The sequence below is a fragment of the Solea solea genome, chromosome 9, assembly GCF_958295425.1.
Source record: "Solea solea chromosome 9, fSolSol10.1, whole genome shotgun sequence".
Lineage (NCBI taxonomy): Eukaryota > Metazoa > Chordata > Actinopteri > Pleuronectiformes > Soleidae > Solea > Solea solea.
Genome location: NC_081142.1, coordinates 24,221,416 through 24,236,777, shown reverse-complemented (window position 1 = coordinate 24,236,777; position 15,362 = coordinate 24,221,416). Strand labels below are relative to the sequence as shown.

Genomic DNA, 15,362 nt, shown 5'->3' with positions numbered 1-15,362 from the left:
TTTTTAAAACACAATTTAAATTCAAAAAATTTATTAATTTTCTTGTTTATTTCCGATGTTACACTCCTAACCAGCTGGTGGCGCTAATGCGCAATTACATAATTTGCAACGAAACTAAGAAGACGAAGGAACCCGCAGCCTGTGATTGGCTGCCGCCGTGTGTCGTCAGCGGAAGTGAGTGTTCGGCGTCAGCGCGGGAATAAGTTTACGGTTTTTCTTCACGACAACAAGCGACGTAAACTTTAACATTTATCTGTTTCTTAGACAAAACTCACCGCTACGCACTTTAACACGCACCGAGGGACGCTTACGTCACACTGAGGATCAGTGACGTCACAGTCTGTATCAGCAGCGCTTCATATTAAAAGGTACAGTCAGTGGTTTTATCAACAGTATGACAGCAGCTAGCAGCAGGCTAATCACGTTAGCTAACATACTATTATCACGTTAGTTACGATCATTTGACGCGAACTTCAAATGTTGCGTTTGTTTTATTTATGTTTAACAAACGACGTCATGTCATTTCAGCTGCCGATGTTAAAGTACGACTGCGCTGCACCAAACCACGTTCATAAATATACTACTTTAATGATTATTCTTGTCAAATGCCAGGGAAAAACACCGTTTAAAGGAAATTATCTGCATTTGATTTTAACCCCGTGTTTACGTGACAGTTCGGCTACAACTGTGACGTCACTGTCAACTCAGAAAGTCAGCACTGGTTGATACGTGATACTGTGACGTTTCTCTTTTATTCTCTTGCGTTTGTTTTGACTGTAAACTCTGTTTGGAAACCATCTTATTGACTGTTGTTGTAGGAGCCATGCAGGCGTTTTTGAAAGGAGCGACAGTTCAGTCTGTTCGACCACAGAAAGACAAAACAACAGCAGGAAGCAGCGCTGAGAAGAAAATCAAGGCTCTTCCCTGGGTGGAGAAGTAGTAAGTGTGTGTGTGTGTGTGTGTGTGTGTGTGTGTGTGTGTGGACCAAACCTCTATAAAGCGTACAGAGTGAGGACATTCTGTCTCGCCCTCACTTCTTTAAAGGGCTTTTTCAGGGTAAGAACCTGGTTTTAGATTAAGGGTTGGAATTGGGTTTAGGTTAAAGGCTATGTTAAGGGTTATATACTTATTTGTGATGGTTACAGACTAGAGAATGTATTAAGTGTCCTCACCGTGTGTGTCTGTGAACTCACAGCAGACCCAAGTGTGTGGACGACGTGGCGTATCAGGAGGAGGTGGTGGCCGTGCTGAAGAAATCTCTGGAAGGAGCAGATGTAAAAACATTAAACTCTCAAAACGCTTGTGAATAAAAAGTTAAATGTACATTAAACAGTGTTTTATCGTTTTATTTGCAGCTACCCAACTTGCTCTTCTATGGTCCTCCTGGAACAGGAAAGACCTCGACCATCTTAGCTGCTGCCAGAGAACTTTACGGGTGAGTGAAGAGTCGAGGACGTTTCAACTGCAGTTTCCTTGTCTGTTCTTCAGTTAAATCTTCTTTTTTGTCCTCAGTCCAGAGTTGTATAGACACAGAGTCCTGGAGCTCAATGCCTCTGATGAACGAGGGATTCAGGTGGTCAGAGAGAAGGTCAAGAACTTTGCTCAACTCACTGTGGCAGGAAGACGATCAGAGTGAGTCACTGATGTTCACTTAATCTTCATCTCACTCTGTGGAAGACTGCTGTTGACACGTTGGTCTCCTTCTTTGTCTTCTGCTTCTTGGACATCTTCCTTCTTTGTCTTCATCCTGTAGTGGGAAACCTTGTCCTCCGTTTAAGATCATCATCCTGGACGAGGCGGACTCCATGACGGCGCCGGCTCAGGCTGCTCTCAGAAGAACCATGGAGAAAGAATCACGCACCACACGCTTCTGTCTCATCTGTAACTACATCAGCAGGTCAGTGGACATTACTGTTACCATGACAACACTTGTGACGCTCCAGTTTTTGTATATCGTTACGACCAGGCCTAGGAGGAAACCTGATCGCAACATTAATAATGAGACTCCCAAGAAACCACCAGCAACACGTCAAACTAACTATTTTAAATGTTTATTAAAAACAAACATAAAATCCACTGCAGCTGGGATGTTCAGGCCTCTTATTCAGAATCCTCCTGTGCAGGACCAATCAGCTCCCAGGGTCCACCTAGACTCACTCAAACATGCACACCTGCAACCCATCTCACACTCACATGCAGACACACACACACTCTGGCCGTTTCTCAATATCCATACTTGTGCGTACTTGAGCGTACTTGCGTACTCCCGTACTTGTGAAAACGTCATCAGCCTCAGTCCAAGTGCTGTTCCAATTCTCAAGTAAGCGAACAGCGAGGACGGTTCTCAAACCCGGAAATGTTCTCGCTCCGCCCATTTTTACCAAGTATGCATCGGAGGTGACTTAAGCGTACTTGCGATGGCCATGTATCCCAGAATACATTTCGGCGGAGCATAGCAGCAGATAATAGAAATATAAATCTGAAATAAATATTTTTCTGTGTCCCGGAACAAAGTTTTAACATCATTTGAGGCGAGAAATGAGTCATTTAGAATTCAAACATGTGGTTTGTGTATGAAGATATGACGTATTTATAGTTTGGCAGCGACGTTTGTCGGAGGTGATCAGCTCCGCCTCTGCGGGCGCTCGGCGCTCACTGTGCCCGGCACAGAGCAGCGTTACCTCGGCCTGTCCTGATGAAATGATCCGCTGGCTCAGACGTCGCTGTCATTAGATGCTCGGTGTGATCCATATATTTGTTGTTGACGTGTTATTTTGTTTTTAATGGAAACGTTTTGACCTGACAGTTTGAAGGTTTGTATATTAGTAATGTTTTATTTATTTTAACTTTGAATTTTAGATTTATATTAAAGTCGAGATTTACATTTAAATATAATATGTAAATATTAGATATGTATAGTATAGTATGTAGAGTAGTATATATTTGTACACGTACATATATGTCATACATACATATATATACATATATACTACTCTACAATGCTGTAATATATCTATTTTCCACATTGTATTATTTGTATTGTATATTTTAATAGAAATACATTAATAAATGAAGTTAAATATTTAAAATGTAAAAATAATAACAACATATATATGCATTTATTAAAAGTATTTCATATGTTCATTTATCACCACTGTAGGTGGCGGTAATGAGGCTGCAGCACTTGGTGCCAGCCACCATTCAAACAGCAGAACAATACATACATACTTGCATACTTGAGTATTGAGAAACAACCACATACTTGTGTACTCCCGTACTTGGCAAGTATATACTCCCAGCGTACTTCTCAAGTATATACTTCCCAAGTACGCAAGTACATACTTGCTTACTTGAGTATTGAGAAACGGCCTCTGTCTGTCTCACTCTCTCTGTCTCTCTCTCTCTCTCTCTCTCTCTCTCTCTCCAGGATCATTGAACCTTTGACCTCCAGATGCTCCAAGTTTCGCTTCAAACCTTTAGCCAATCAGATCCAAGAGGAGCGTCTGCTCGCCATCTGTGACAAAGAGAAGCTCAAGTTCACCAAAGAGGTGAAGCTGAGCTGTGACCTTTGACCTTCAACTATGTTCTAAAACTGATCCAACACTTGTCCTCTGACCTTCAGGTGTGACGATCGTGCGTGTGTGTGTGTGTGTGTGTGTCCTCAGAGTGTGGCGGCGTTGGTGAAAGTATCAGACGGAGATCTGAGGAAAGCCATCACCTTCTTACAGAGCGCTGCTCGACTCAGTGCTGACAAACAGATCACAGAGCAGACTGTCATAGAAATTGCCGGGGTGAGAACAGTGACATCATCCTGATGATGATGATGATGATGAAGATAAACCTCACAGTCATGTGACTGCTGTGTCCCCTACAGGTCGTCCCTCCAAAGATGATCGACAACCTGCTGCAGATTTGCTTCAAAGGAACGTTTGAGAAACTGGAGGTGACCGTGAGGGTAAGTCCAGTCTGTGGTCAGATCTTTAAAGGGACAGGTCAGGATTTTTAAAGTCAGAGCTGACTGTGCTGTCAGCGCCCCCTGCTGCTGAGAACCAGCCTGAGACACAGACAAAAGATTCAACCACTTAAATCTCCATCAGTTTAAGTGTCTGATCTCTACGTCACATGTTCACGTCTTTATCTCACTGTCAGACAGACTTTTCAACAGCAAACTGAAGTTTGTAAACCACTCACTCTCCCACACCAAAGTCACACAGGAGTTGTTGATCCACTGCTGCCTCCTTTACCAAGTTCAAATGTCTTATTTTGTCAATTCGGCTTTTAAAATATTTTATGAAGTGACCACACGAGGCAGCAGAGGACCAGCAGCTCCTGTGTCCCCGCCAGCTAAAATGACTGATTTCCTTTATCGACTTTGGTGTGGGAGAGTGAGTGGTTTACAAACTTTAGTTTATCCGACGTAAACATCAACTTTTATGAGTCGGCACCTTTTATTTAACCCCACTTCTGAAAAACTGAACTGTCCCTTTTCAAAATGACAAAAAAAAACATACATTTTCTTGTTATATGAAATTCAATATTTAATTCTAAAAGTTTTATGAAAAATATGAAGAAAAAAATGTGATTAAACAGACCCTGGCTTTTCATGTTACTGCTGTCCTTCATGTTACCAGTAGGTGGCGCTGTGAGTTTACCTGAATACCGGATTGTGGACGCCATTAGGATGAGAATTCACTGTTGCCATAGAAACAAACTTCAGCGTAAACGTTAGACGTCAGGTTCCTAACATCGCTGACTAAAGTCAGTTTGATTACAGATTGATTGATGGTCCTGGATGTGTCCGTCTCTCGTGTCAGTCTCTCATGTCTGTTTCTCATGTCAGGACATGGTGGACGAAGGCTACGCCGCCACACAGATCCTGAGTCAGCTGCACGAAGCCATCATCGAGCAGGAGCTGAGCGACAGACAGAAGTCGGCCATCACGGAGAAGATGGCGGTGAGTCCCGTCGTCAATCGTTCCATAAGATATTGATCGTTAGGTGTGGGCGGGGCTTAAACTCAGCTGTTTTCACACTCAGGTTGTAGGAAAGTGTTTGACGGACGGAGCTGACGAGAATCTGCAGCTGCTGAGTCTCTGCTCGGTCATCATGCAACAGTCGACACAGACGCACAACAACTGACACACACCTGTGACATCATCCACACACCCGTGACATCATCCACACACGAGCCAATCACGTTCAAGTCTACAGTCTGAAGCGTAAACCAGAGGAAAACAAACCAGTTTACTGTCAAAATCTCTACTTCCTGTCTGCCTCTGTCTCTACTTCCTGTCTTCCTCTGTCACTTCCTGTGGTGAGATCAGTGAATCGGATTGTCTCATGTGTGAAGTCTTTATTGACAAACACATTTTGTAAAACTTCAAATTTTGTAATAAAAATGTTTTTTTTCAGTCTTTGTTTGAACTCATTGGTCAGAAAAACAAATCATGTAAATAAAAGTTCTGGTTTAAGATCCTGAAAAGTCAGGCTTTCACTTCCTGTCCAGTGGTTTCCTGTCGTGCGTCAGGCAAAGAATCCCCACAGGAAGACACTGACGGCGAGCAGCAGCAGAGCGTTGGCATCACATACTCGTCTCCAGAACGGATCCTCCTGCAGAGAGTTCAACACACTGTCCACCACAGCAGGACCAGAACTGGATTCTGTCAGACCACAGAACCTCAGCACCGCTCGCCGCCAACATGGGCCCAGAAAGTACTAAAAAAAAAACTGTTACATCTTGGCCAATCCTGGTCCGATCTGAACTAAACCTGCTGGGATTGATGATAGTCTGGTCCTGAAGCCGCCTATGTGAAAATATTCAATTTCAAAAACAGTGCCCGCTGGTGATGGCAGACACAATTTCACTTACTGACCCACCCTAAACATGTCTGTTAAAGATGACCTCCCTACAGGAAGTAGAACCCCGGAACAGGAAGTAAAGTCTGACATTGTCAGATCTCCACGAAACTTGATATGTGAGTCAAGGGACATTCCTATAACATGTTTACGGACACGCCTTTTACCCAACAGGAAGTCGGCCATTTTAAACAGGAAGTGCCCTCTAGCTCGCATTTTTGAGGCCCTGAACATACCCTAAAACTCACCAATTTTTGAAACCACATCAGACCTGGTGAAAAATTACGTCTATTGGTGGTTCGGGGAATGTGCGTCAAAAATTGGTTGAGGGAGGGGCAAATAACTGCTCCACCCCCTAAAACTTGTTGGCCTGAGGAGCGGGTTTAACGTACATGCACAAAACGTGGTACACACGTTCATTAGGTCGGGAAGGTCAAAAAGTCTGAGAAGACCTAAGCTCTAAAACGAACAGGAAAGCCGCCATCTTGGATTGAAAGTTCATTATTTGGCAATTTTGGCGATTTCGCACCAATGGTATTTGAACGCACTTGTCCTAGCGTTTTCGTGTGATCACCTTCAAACTTGGTGCGGTCACTGTGGACAAGTTCAGGAGCTTACGATGTTTATGGTTAGTTAAAATATCGCATTGTTATTATTACTATTACTATCCCGGTTATCAGCATGCAAGTTGAATCAAATGTTGAAAGAGAACTTAAACTTAAGGGGATAACCCTGATTCTGTCTGAGAAGTGTCTGCAAGATCAGCTGCAGTGTGGAGCAAAGTTTTGGTGACCGAAGTTACACACTAGAGCTTTAATCGTACAGATAAATCAATGTCTGTGCCTGCATGTTTCCCCAAAACCACCTCTGAATGTGATTATTTTAGTGGGATCTGAGAACGTGTCCTTCATACACTGGGTGTGTTTAGACCTTAAGTTAGCCCTGCCCACTTTTTTGACTCAGGACTAAATGCCAGGTGTCACTGAAGCAGGTCTGTATTTATCTAGTGCTTCATATCCATTCACTTGTGTCTCTGTGACGATCAGAGCCTTCAGTTGAAAGACGACCTGGTCGACCACTGAACCACAGCCAAAATACAAACATCCTACACCTATTTGTGTGATTAATTAAAATAGGTGTGGCTTTCCAAACAACACAGTACATCATATGGGGACACACTTTTTTTTACTGTTATCAGTGTGGAACCTAATGTTATTCTGTATGAAATGGACAAACCTGTGATTTACATATGTGAATGAAAATGATCAATCAAATGATCAATCAAATGTAAAAGACAGGAATGACTGTCTGTACTGAGTTATTCATTGTCCAGGTATTGATTTGGAGAAGGAGGGAGGAGAGAATCAGGGAGGGAGGAGTTACTGTGTATGAGGCCTGAGAGTTCTGAGGTTATTCTGTTCATGTGTCTCTGTCCATCGGCCGATCATGCTTCTGTCGCTGCGCTGTCTGCTTCTCGCTTCTGCTGTGCTCCTGTGCAGCGCTGCTCCCACGGTCAGTGTCACAGTCTGTGTGTCCGTGTGTCTGTGCAACATGTTTACAATCCTGACAATTTTAGTTTAACTTTTCAAAGAAATATGCATTGATAGGATAGAATAGAGGGGCCACATGGTGGTGTAAGGGCTAGCACTGTTGCCTCACAGCAAGAGGGTCACGAGTGTCTGTGTGGAGTTCCTTACACAGTCCAAAACGTGCAGATTAATTTTAAATTGACCATAGGTGTGAATGTAATCCAGGGTTCACCCTGTGTCAAATGGGATTATAAAATGAGTGCGTGAGAATATAAAAAAGAAATATAAAACTACTTAGTACATAAATGTGTAGCGCACATTTGTACTTCAATTGACCTGAGAAGCTGACCCTGAACAGGTTTGTTCTGGTTCTGATGGACTCGTAGCACCTGCCACCTGGCAAACAGGGTGAACTGGTGGAAGCTTGGACGAGAAGCGTCCTCGATGATGATCTCAGGAGATGTAGATGTCCCTCAGGGAGGCGATGGTGCAGCCAATGATCTTCTACTGTGGAAACTCTTCTACTCTGACTGCAGTCTGTTCCGTGTTGTTCGAAGGTTTCCAGCAGCTTCACTCTTATGTTAGTCCTCGTGAACACTCTCAGGAAGTGAAGAGGCTGGTGCATCTTCTTCATAACCACTAGAATGTTTGAAGTCCAGCGAAGGTCAGCAGAGATCAGGGTGCTCGAGTGTCAGGATGGGTTATTCCTCACTTAACTAAACCCAAACTCAAATGTATTCCAATCCTGCTGCTGCCGAGAAACTCAAGTCTTCCTAAACCCAACGGATTAATGAGGCGATAACACACGTGCAACCACGATCAAATGTTACTCACCCGCTCAGTCATCTGAACCTTCTGCCCTCTGGGAGCAGAACTCAACAACAAATCTGATCCAAGCCGTCAAACTGGATCTTGTGTGGTTGTGAGTCTGTTACTCTGTGTTCTATTTGATGACGGTGGAAATTTCCTCCCGGAGACGAGGGCTGGGCATCAAACGACTAAAAACTCCTCTGTGTCACCTATTATCAAAAATGTGTCGTCGTCAGACATCAAACTCGAGGAGATAAGTAGTTCAGCTCCACAGTGTCAGTGAGCCAATAAGCATTCACTGATATCTCACAGTACTCGTGATTGTCTTCTTCTAGTCATTTCCAGCAGGTTATTCACTGAGAAGTGCAACCCTGTCCTCCTCAGCTCAAAGTTCTCCATCACAGTTCTCCTCATCCTCTTATCTCCTTTTTCTAATAAGTTCTTCATCACAGCTCCAAGCTTTTAAACAACTTCTTTATCGCAGTTCAAAGTTCTTTAACATTGCTCAAAGTTTTCCACCCAACTGCTTTCTCGTCTCCTCAGTCCTCACTCCTTTATTAGGTTAATTTCCAATTCACTCTGGACTCCTCCTCTCTCCCAAAGCTCCTCCTAACCTCTTTGTGTTCAGCTGTCTCATGTCGGGGGTTAGACTTAATGACATTTTTGTCTTTCACGATGGTCTCCATGTCAGATTATCAATCACAGTGGCGTGGATTCTTGTCGTGTCTTGTTCAGTAAGAACCTGAGGGATCATTGTTCATGATACTGCCCAAGTTCATGGGTCATTGGGGAAGCGGGGCAAGGGGTTTGTCAATCATGGCTACCAAAGCGTTTTGGGTGATGCTTGTAGTCTTGTGCTCAGACACAAAAAAAAAAGAAAAGAAGAAAAAAGATTGTGGACCCATTCCTGGGTGTCACGAAGAAGACAGTGTGGACTTTCTGTCCTAACAGGGTTAGGGTCTGTTAAAGGTCTGTTAGGGTCTGTTAGGGTTTGTTAAATATCTGTTAGGGTTTGTTAGGGTCTGTTAAAGAACCAAGTCGGTGGTGCTAAAAAAAAAGGTACAAGCATTTTGACCATTAAAATAAGAATGTTTTCTTGTAATGAAGTTTATGGCCTTAGGCACAAATGTGTTGGGCAGCTAAGTAGCTTTGCCAGAGGTTTGGGTTCTTCCTCTATTAATTTCATGTGTGAAATTGAGCAGCAGATTAATTGTAGCTCATTTGTAGGACAAACATGGGGGCTCGGATACAAATTGTCCTCTGACGGTGAAAATCCTGGACGCAGTGAGAGGAACTCCAGCCGGATCAGTGCCACTCGGGGTGTCTCGCAAGGCTGCTGATGGGGGATGGGCACTGATCGCTCACGGGTATGTACAGTATAAAGTACAAGGTACGCACAGTATGTTTCTGCCTTCTGCTTCTGTTTGATGAGTGCAAAGCAAACAAGACAGATTTGACTGTGTGTCTTTGCAGAGAGACAGACGCCACAGGAGAGATCCACAATCTGATCACAGAGGAGCAGTTCCCAGCAGGGGTGTATCGTGTCGAGTTTGACACCAAGTCTTACTGGAAGAATCAAGGGAGTGTGCCATTCCATGAAATAGCTGAGGTGAATATGAACCAGTCATCACATCAGTCCAGCAAACACTGGCCTACAGAAGAGGAAGTATGAGTAAAATAGGCCTACTTAATGACCTGTGGAGTCCCTCAGGGGTCGATTCTTGGACCCCTTCTCTCTGGCTTATGTATGCTGCCTTTAGGCCTAACTGTAATGTAACATCGACTATGATAGTTATGTAGATGACACGCAGATATATCTTACACTGTTCCCAGATGACTACAGTCCAATAGAAATATATCAAAATAAAAGACATTGAAAAAAATGAACATTGTTGGCCTCAGACGGTGTACACTGGCCCTTTAAGACACTCCGTAACATGCTATATGACCAGTGTGAAGGCTTATCTTCTATTTTCTGATCTTGATGTCAGACAGCAGTCGTCCAACAGTATTTACAGGAGCAACCTATGTTCAAGCAACTGTTCATCGTTATTTGAAAACACTCTCTCGCTCTCTCTTTGTACGAAATAAAATTTGCAGAAATAAAATCGGTAAGCCTTTATTTTACAGTACGCTAATTACCAGGTATTTACTAAGAAACTAGTTGGTAACAAAACATAGTTAATAGGAATGTTCCAAAATAACTTTATGTAATTACTAAGTTAGTACCTAGTAAGTACATGGAAACATACTAGGAAACTAGATGGTAATACAATCTATGTACTAAGAAACTACCTATACATAAAGGAAAGTAAGTACTATGTTATTACTTAGTAAGCACATTAAAACCTTTAAAGAAACTAGATGGTAATACAATCTATGTACTGAGAAAGAACCCGTACGGAACAGATTTAAGTACTAAGTTATAATACCAATACTATAATACTACTAATACTATAATACATACTAAGTACATGGTTGCGTCAACGAAAGTTCAAAATGCAGAACGGAAATGAGGCAACGCTCTATTTACACTGCTCTGGCTCCGCCAACTTTGAACTTCGATGCTAATCGTTGTGAAAGTGAGCCAACACCCAGAAGAATCTGCAAAACTATGTAAGTTGAAATATTGTAATAATATCTGAATTGTAGTATTATTATTGTGGGGCAAGTTATAGTAGTTTGCATTACTTTAGTTGGAGAACAAGTTATCTAAAACTCAAAGTTAATGTATGTAAATGACATACATTTTGTCTTACTTTTATTGTGGTAGGTCATCTGTGCGATTGCATGTGATGCTTTTAAATTGAAAGGCTAAAATACCGGAAATAGGAAAAAAACGAGAGAAAGGTGGTGCCAATTAAGGCTGCAAACAGTCTCAAGCACTCATGTTGATTTATTTTAGCACCTGGCTGACAGGGCACATGGTCTGTATATGTTTTATTTGGTATTATGTGTGTTTTGAGTTATTTTTAATCTCAGTTAGTACTTCATAGAGTTTCATGTGAATGTTATGCTAGTAGCATCACTTCATTATTAATTAATTAGCATCTAGGCTAATGTTAGCTAGTGCAAGGTATACACACGTTACTAACGTTTATTGCTAGTTAAATAGCTATGTATAAATGTAAAATATGTACATGGTATTAAGTGTATTTAATAGGAATTGGTCAATACTCTGTCCCTGAACTGTACACAGTTCAGTAATGTGCTTCTAACAACTGTTATATATCTAAAAACGGTTCTAATTGTTATAATTTCTATATAAGTTGTCTTGGCCTTGTACAGCAATTTGCTAACCGTGCCATTCTAAATAAGCATGTCTTATTACCCAACTAGCAAATGATCTGTTATTATCTAATTCTTTGTTTGGCAACATTGTGTACCCCTTATATTTCAGAAACTATGCCAAAACCCAGAACAAGAAAGGCAGACAGTGCGCCCCACAGAAAAGACAGAGACCCAAGTTACATGTAAACGACTGCAACGTGTTTCTTGAGTAGCGTCAAGACTTGTTTGAAAAAATCCAAGAAATGAAAAAAGGAGGACAGCTAGTGCCAATTTCTTACAAGTTCTGTTAAAGTTGGGGGGTCACGTGATGATGCCGAGCAAGATGGTTGCTTAGGCTGAAGACTGCGCCACCGCTAGTTTACATTTTGTGTGAACATATAGGCATTTGCAATTTATTACGTTGCCTTTTTCATGCATAAGTTGCCGATTGTAAGCTTCTCCCACTACCGATGTGCCAAACTTCCGGAAAAACGAAAATGCGTCTCAACAACAGCAAAGCACCAGGGCTACCGCTAGCTCAAAAGCTAGCCAGGCCTCTCCTGTATCGCCAGCTCGGGAGGCCACGGATGAGTCCATCTCCACTTCCAAAATACATGCGCTTCTTCAGAAACTATCAGACAACCAAACGAAAATCCTGAATGACCAAGCCATACACTTTGCAGACATCCGCAAGGACGTGTCAGAAACGAGAAGAGGTGTCAAGGCGATTGAGGGTAAGCTAGCCGACATGCAAAACCAGGATAGGACTAGCGTGGAGGCTCGTCTGGACATGCTAGAGGAGGTGGAGGGGCAGCGCTGTGACTCGCCCCTGGCTTCAGCTTCTGAGGTTGAAAATTTGAACACCAAATTAACTGAGTTCGAGGATCGGGAAAGGCGAGTAAATCTACGCATTTATGGTTGCCCGGAACGTGTTGAAGACAAAGATGCCATATAATTTTTGAGGGTTACTCTCCCCGAGATCCTTCAGGCTGACTTCGAGGGGGGCCTGGATTTAGAGCGTGCTCAATGGTCGCTACTACCAGCTAAGCTGGGAGCCCCCCCCCCCCAAGGCCCTTCATCGTGCGGTCCTTGAGGTTTCAACAGAAGGAGCAGGTGCTAGAGAAATTGGGGACGTCCGCTGGCAGAACTAGAAGATAAGCTTCTATCAAGACTTCTCCAAGGCCACGCAGGAGCGACGACACTCCTTTCTGCAGTGTAAACGCCTGCTGCACTCAGCCAAAATCCCATTTGGCATCGGTTATCCTGCTGTGCTTTCATTCTGACTCTACTGGTTCTTACTGCAGCATTCTTACAGTCCTCTGGCGTTGGACACAATGTGGAGGAGAGATGTTCCAGATTTGGAACCTATGTTTGACTGGGATTAAGTATGGATTAGTGTGGGTTTAGCATCCATAAACCCTCATCAAAAAATACATTATAATTATATACATAGGGTTTATTTAACTCCTAGGAAGCTTCAGTTGATGAAGGTTTTTAATGATCGTACGTGTACTTTCTGTTCTTCCAAAGTGATAGGCACTTCACATGTTTTGGGAGTGTACCCCAGTGGCCGACTTTTGGAAGATGGTTGCTGTTAACCTCTCTAAGTTGTTTAAAATCAGATTGCCCTGTTCGCCTGCCACACTCATTTTGAATGATTTGTCAAGGCTGGGTTTGACACTGGACAAGAGAAGAGCATCGTTGGCTGGACTTACGGCTGCAAAAGAACTGGTTGCTCCACGTTGGAAAAAACTCCACATTCACTCTCTTTTCGAGCATTGGGTTTTAACTTACTTGGATATTGTTTATTTGGAGTTGTTGACAGCTAGGGTCCACGGAGCAAAAGAGTCAGCAATATAGGCTTGGAATTCACTCCTAACTATCCTCCGTGGGTTGCAGGTGTAATTTGTGTGATATGAAGTTTTGGATCCAGGGGGTGGGTGTTTTTTTTTTTTTTTTTTTTTGTTTATTCATATGTATCTGTGTATATGTATAGGTATGTATGTATGTGAATGTATATTTATGCTCTATTTTTGTAAGTGCATATACCTATCTATACTTTTCTTATGTTCCTTAAAATAAAATAAAAATTTGATCACAGAAAAAAGTTCTGTTAAAGTTCTTGTGAGAAAACAGCCTTTCTGTATGGGTACTTTCTTAGTAAATGGATCTAGTTTCTTGGTAGTTTTTCATGTACTTACTCAGTAATAAAGTAGTACTTACTATCCTTTCTGTATGGGTACTTTCTTAATACATAGATTGTATTTCCATCTAGTTTCCTAGCATGTTTCCATGTTCTTATTAGGTAATAACTTAATAATTACATAAAGTTATTTTGGAACATTCCTATTAACTACATTTTGTTACCATCTAGTTTCTTAGTAAATACCAGGTAATTGTAAACCTGGACTGTTACCAGGACTGTACAAATAATGGGTTTTGTTATAGTCAAACAAAAACAGATCAGCTGATTGTAACATGTTGATTTGTTTGTTTTAGACATTTCTAACGTAATCATTTGATTTCATTGAGATTTTTACAATTCATTGAGTCGCAGACGTTTTATTTGCTGAAGTTGCGACATTAACACTGTTGGTTGTAGTGGGCGAGTGTCATTGACCCTGTGCTTCTGTGTGTGTGTGTGTGTGTGTGTGTGTGTAGGTGGTGTTTGAGGCCCATGCTGAAGGTCACCGTCATTATACACTGGCCTTGCTCCTCAGTCCATTCTCTTTCACCACCACAGCTGTGGTCACTGACACACACCAGTGATACTGGTACACATCGACCTGGTTAAGCTGTGTGAGGTGGGAACTCTGTGTGTGTGTGTGTGAAGGCCAGAAAACATACCAACCACAGGAAGCGAGGATATTTTGTGAAAGTGAAGACGATCCGGCTACTCCATGAAAACCAACGAGGCGATTAAACAGATTAAAACATAAAATAAAAAGTTACTTAAAACAAAGGAGGTGGTGAAACTAATTTAGTTGTAATGGTTAGAAAGTTAGAATAAGGGGCACAGAGTGAAATGTTCCTTTATTACCATCAATAAACTCAGTCTCACCATCCTATAGCACAAAATGAGGAAATAGTCCCCGATAAATTAGCTATTATGTGTGCTTTATTGTGTCTTTTCAAAATTCAAATAGTGTATTTGTGTTTTTATTCACTGTTTTGAGTTAAACCACAGTAATCACATTACGACAATACAAGGAAGGAGCTGTGAGAACATGTGGTTGTGCAGACGTGACCTTTCGGTACAAACGTGTGTGGAAATGTAAATAAACAAAAAGATAACCAGCAAATCAAAGGACTTGTGGTCAATAATTGCACAACAATGAACAAGAAAATTCAAAGTTTACTGTCTCTGTTCTCTGTCAAAGAATAAAATACACTGAACAACAGGAAGTGTGACATATGGTAAAACTGAATGGTTAACTGAAAACTCTGGGGGAGTGGACAAGAATAAAATGACAACAACATTCTTTGTTTTCCACATCATTTATTTGTTGAAAATGCCGTTCAGATATTTGGTGAATGTGAGTTTGTGTTGTGATATGAAAAAAAAGGACACTTTGTTTGACTCAAAACCATCTTTAATTTCTTCAGAAAGTAAAGACAAAATGAAACAAAGGCACAAATAAACACTGTAAAATGGACATACAGCTGTGTGATTGTGAAGATAAATCTCAGATATTTGTGTTGGCCATGACATAAAAAAGCAAAGACATTTAAAAACAACTCATTAGACAGAAGTTTCCGGTTTAACACAAATGGCATTTAGAGCAGAATTTTGGCTTTGCAGAAAAAAAACAAACGTTGAAAGTGGAGGATCACTCGGCAACGATCGTGAACTGCAGGACACATTGACCACCGATGCCCTGATGTTCTACCCAATTCC

At 41.8% G+C, this 15,362-nt stretch overlaps 2 protein-coding genes across 2 annotated transcripts; both read left to right on the top strand.

Moving 5' to 3' along the window:
- The first annotated feature begins 188 nt into the window (after positions 1-188).
- rfc4 (replication factor C (activator 1) 4) lies at positions 189-5,410 on the top strand. Its single transcript, XM_058637520.1, has 11 exons — positions 189-367; positions 817-939; positions 1,196-1,274; positions 1,356-1,435; positions 1,513-1,632; positions 1,754-1,897; positions 3,428-3,548; positions 3,666-3,791; positions 3,875-3,955; positions 4,841-4,954; positions 5,037-5,410. Exons 2-11 carry the CDS (start codon positions 824-826, stop codon positions 5,136-5,138), a joined length of 1,083 nt encoding a protein of 360 aa, XP_058493503.1. The 5' UTR covers positions 189-367; positions 817-823; the 3' UTR covers positions 5,139-5,410.
- Positions 5,411-7,233: 1,823 nt separating this feature from the next.
- On the top strand, positions 7,234-15,120 carry ttr (transthyretin (prealbumin, amyloidosis type I)). The gene is made up of 4 exons (XM_058638062.1): positions 7,234-7,367; positions 9,422-9,561; positions 9,668-9,803; positions 14,126-15,120. Exons 1-4 carry the CDS (start codon positions 7,302-7,304, stop codon positions 14,231-14,233), a joined length of 450 nt encoding a protein of 149 aa, XP_058494045.1. The 5' UTR covers positions 7,234-7,301; the 3' UTR covers positions 14,234-15,120.
- Positions 15,121-15,362: the final 242 nt, after the last annotated feature.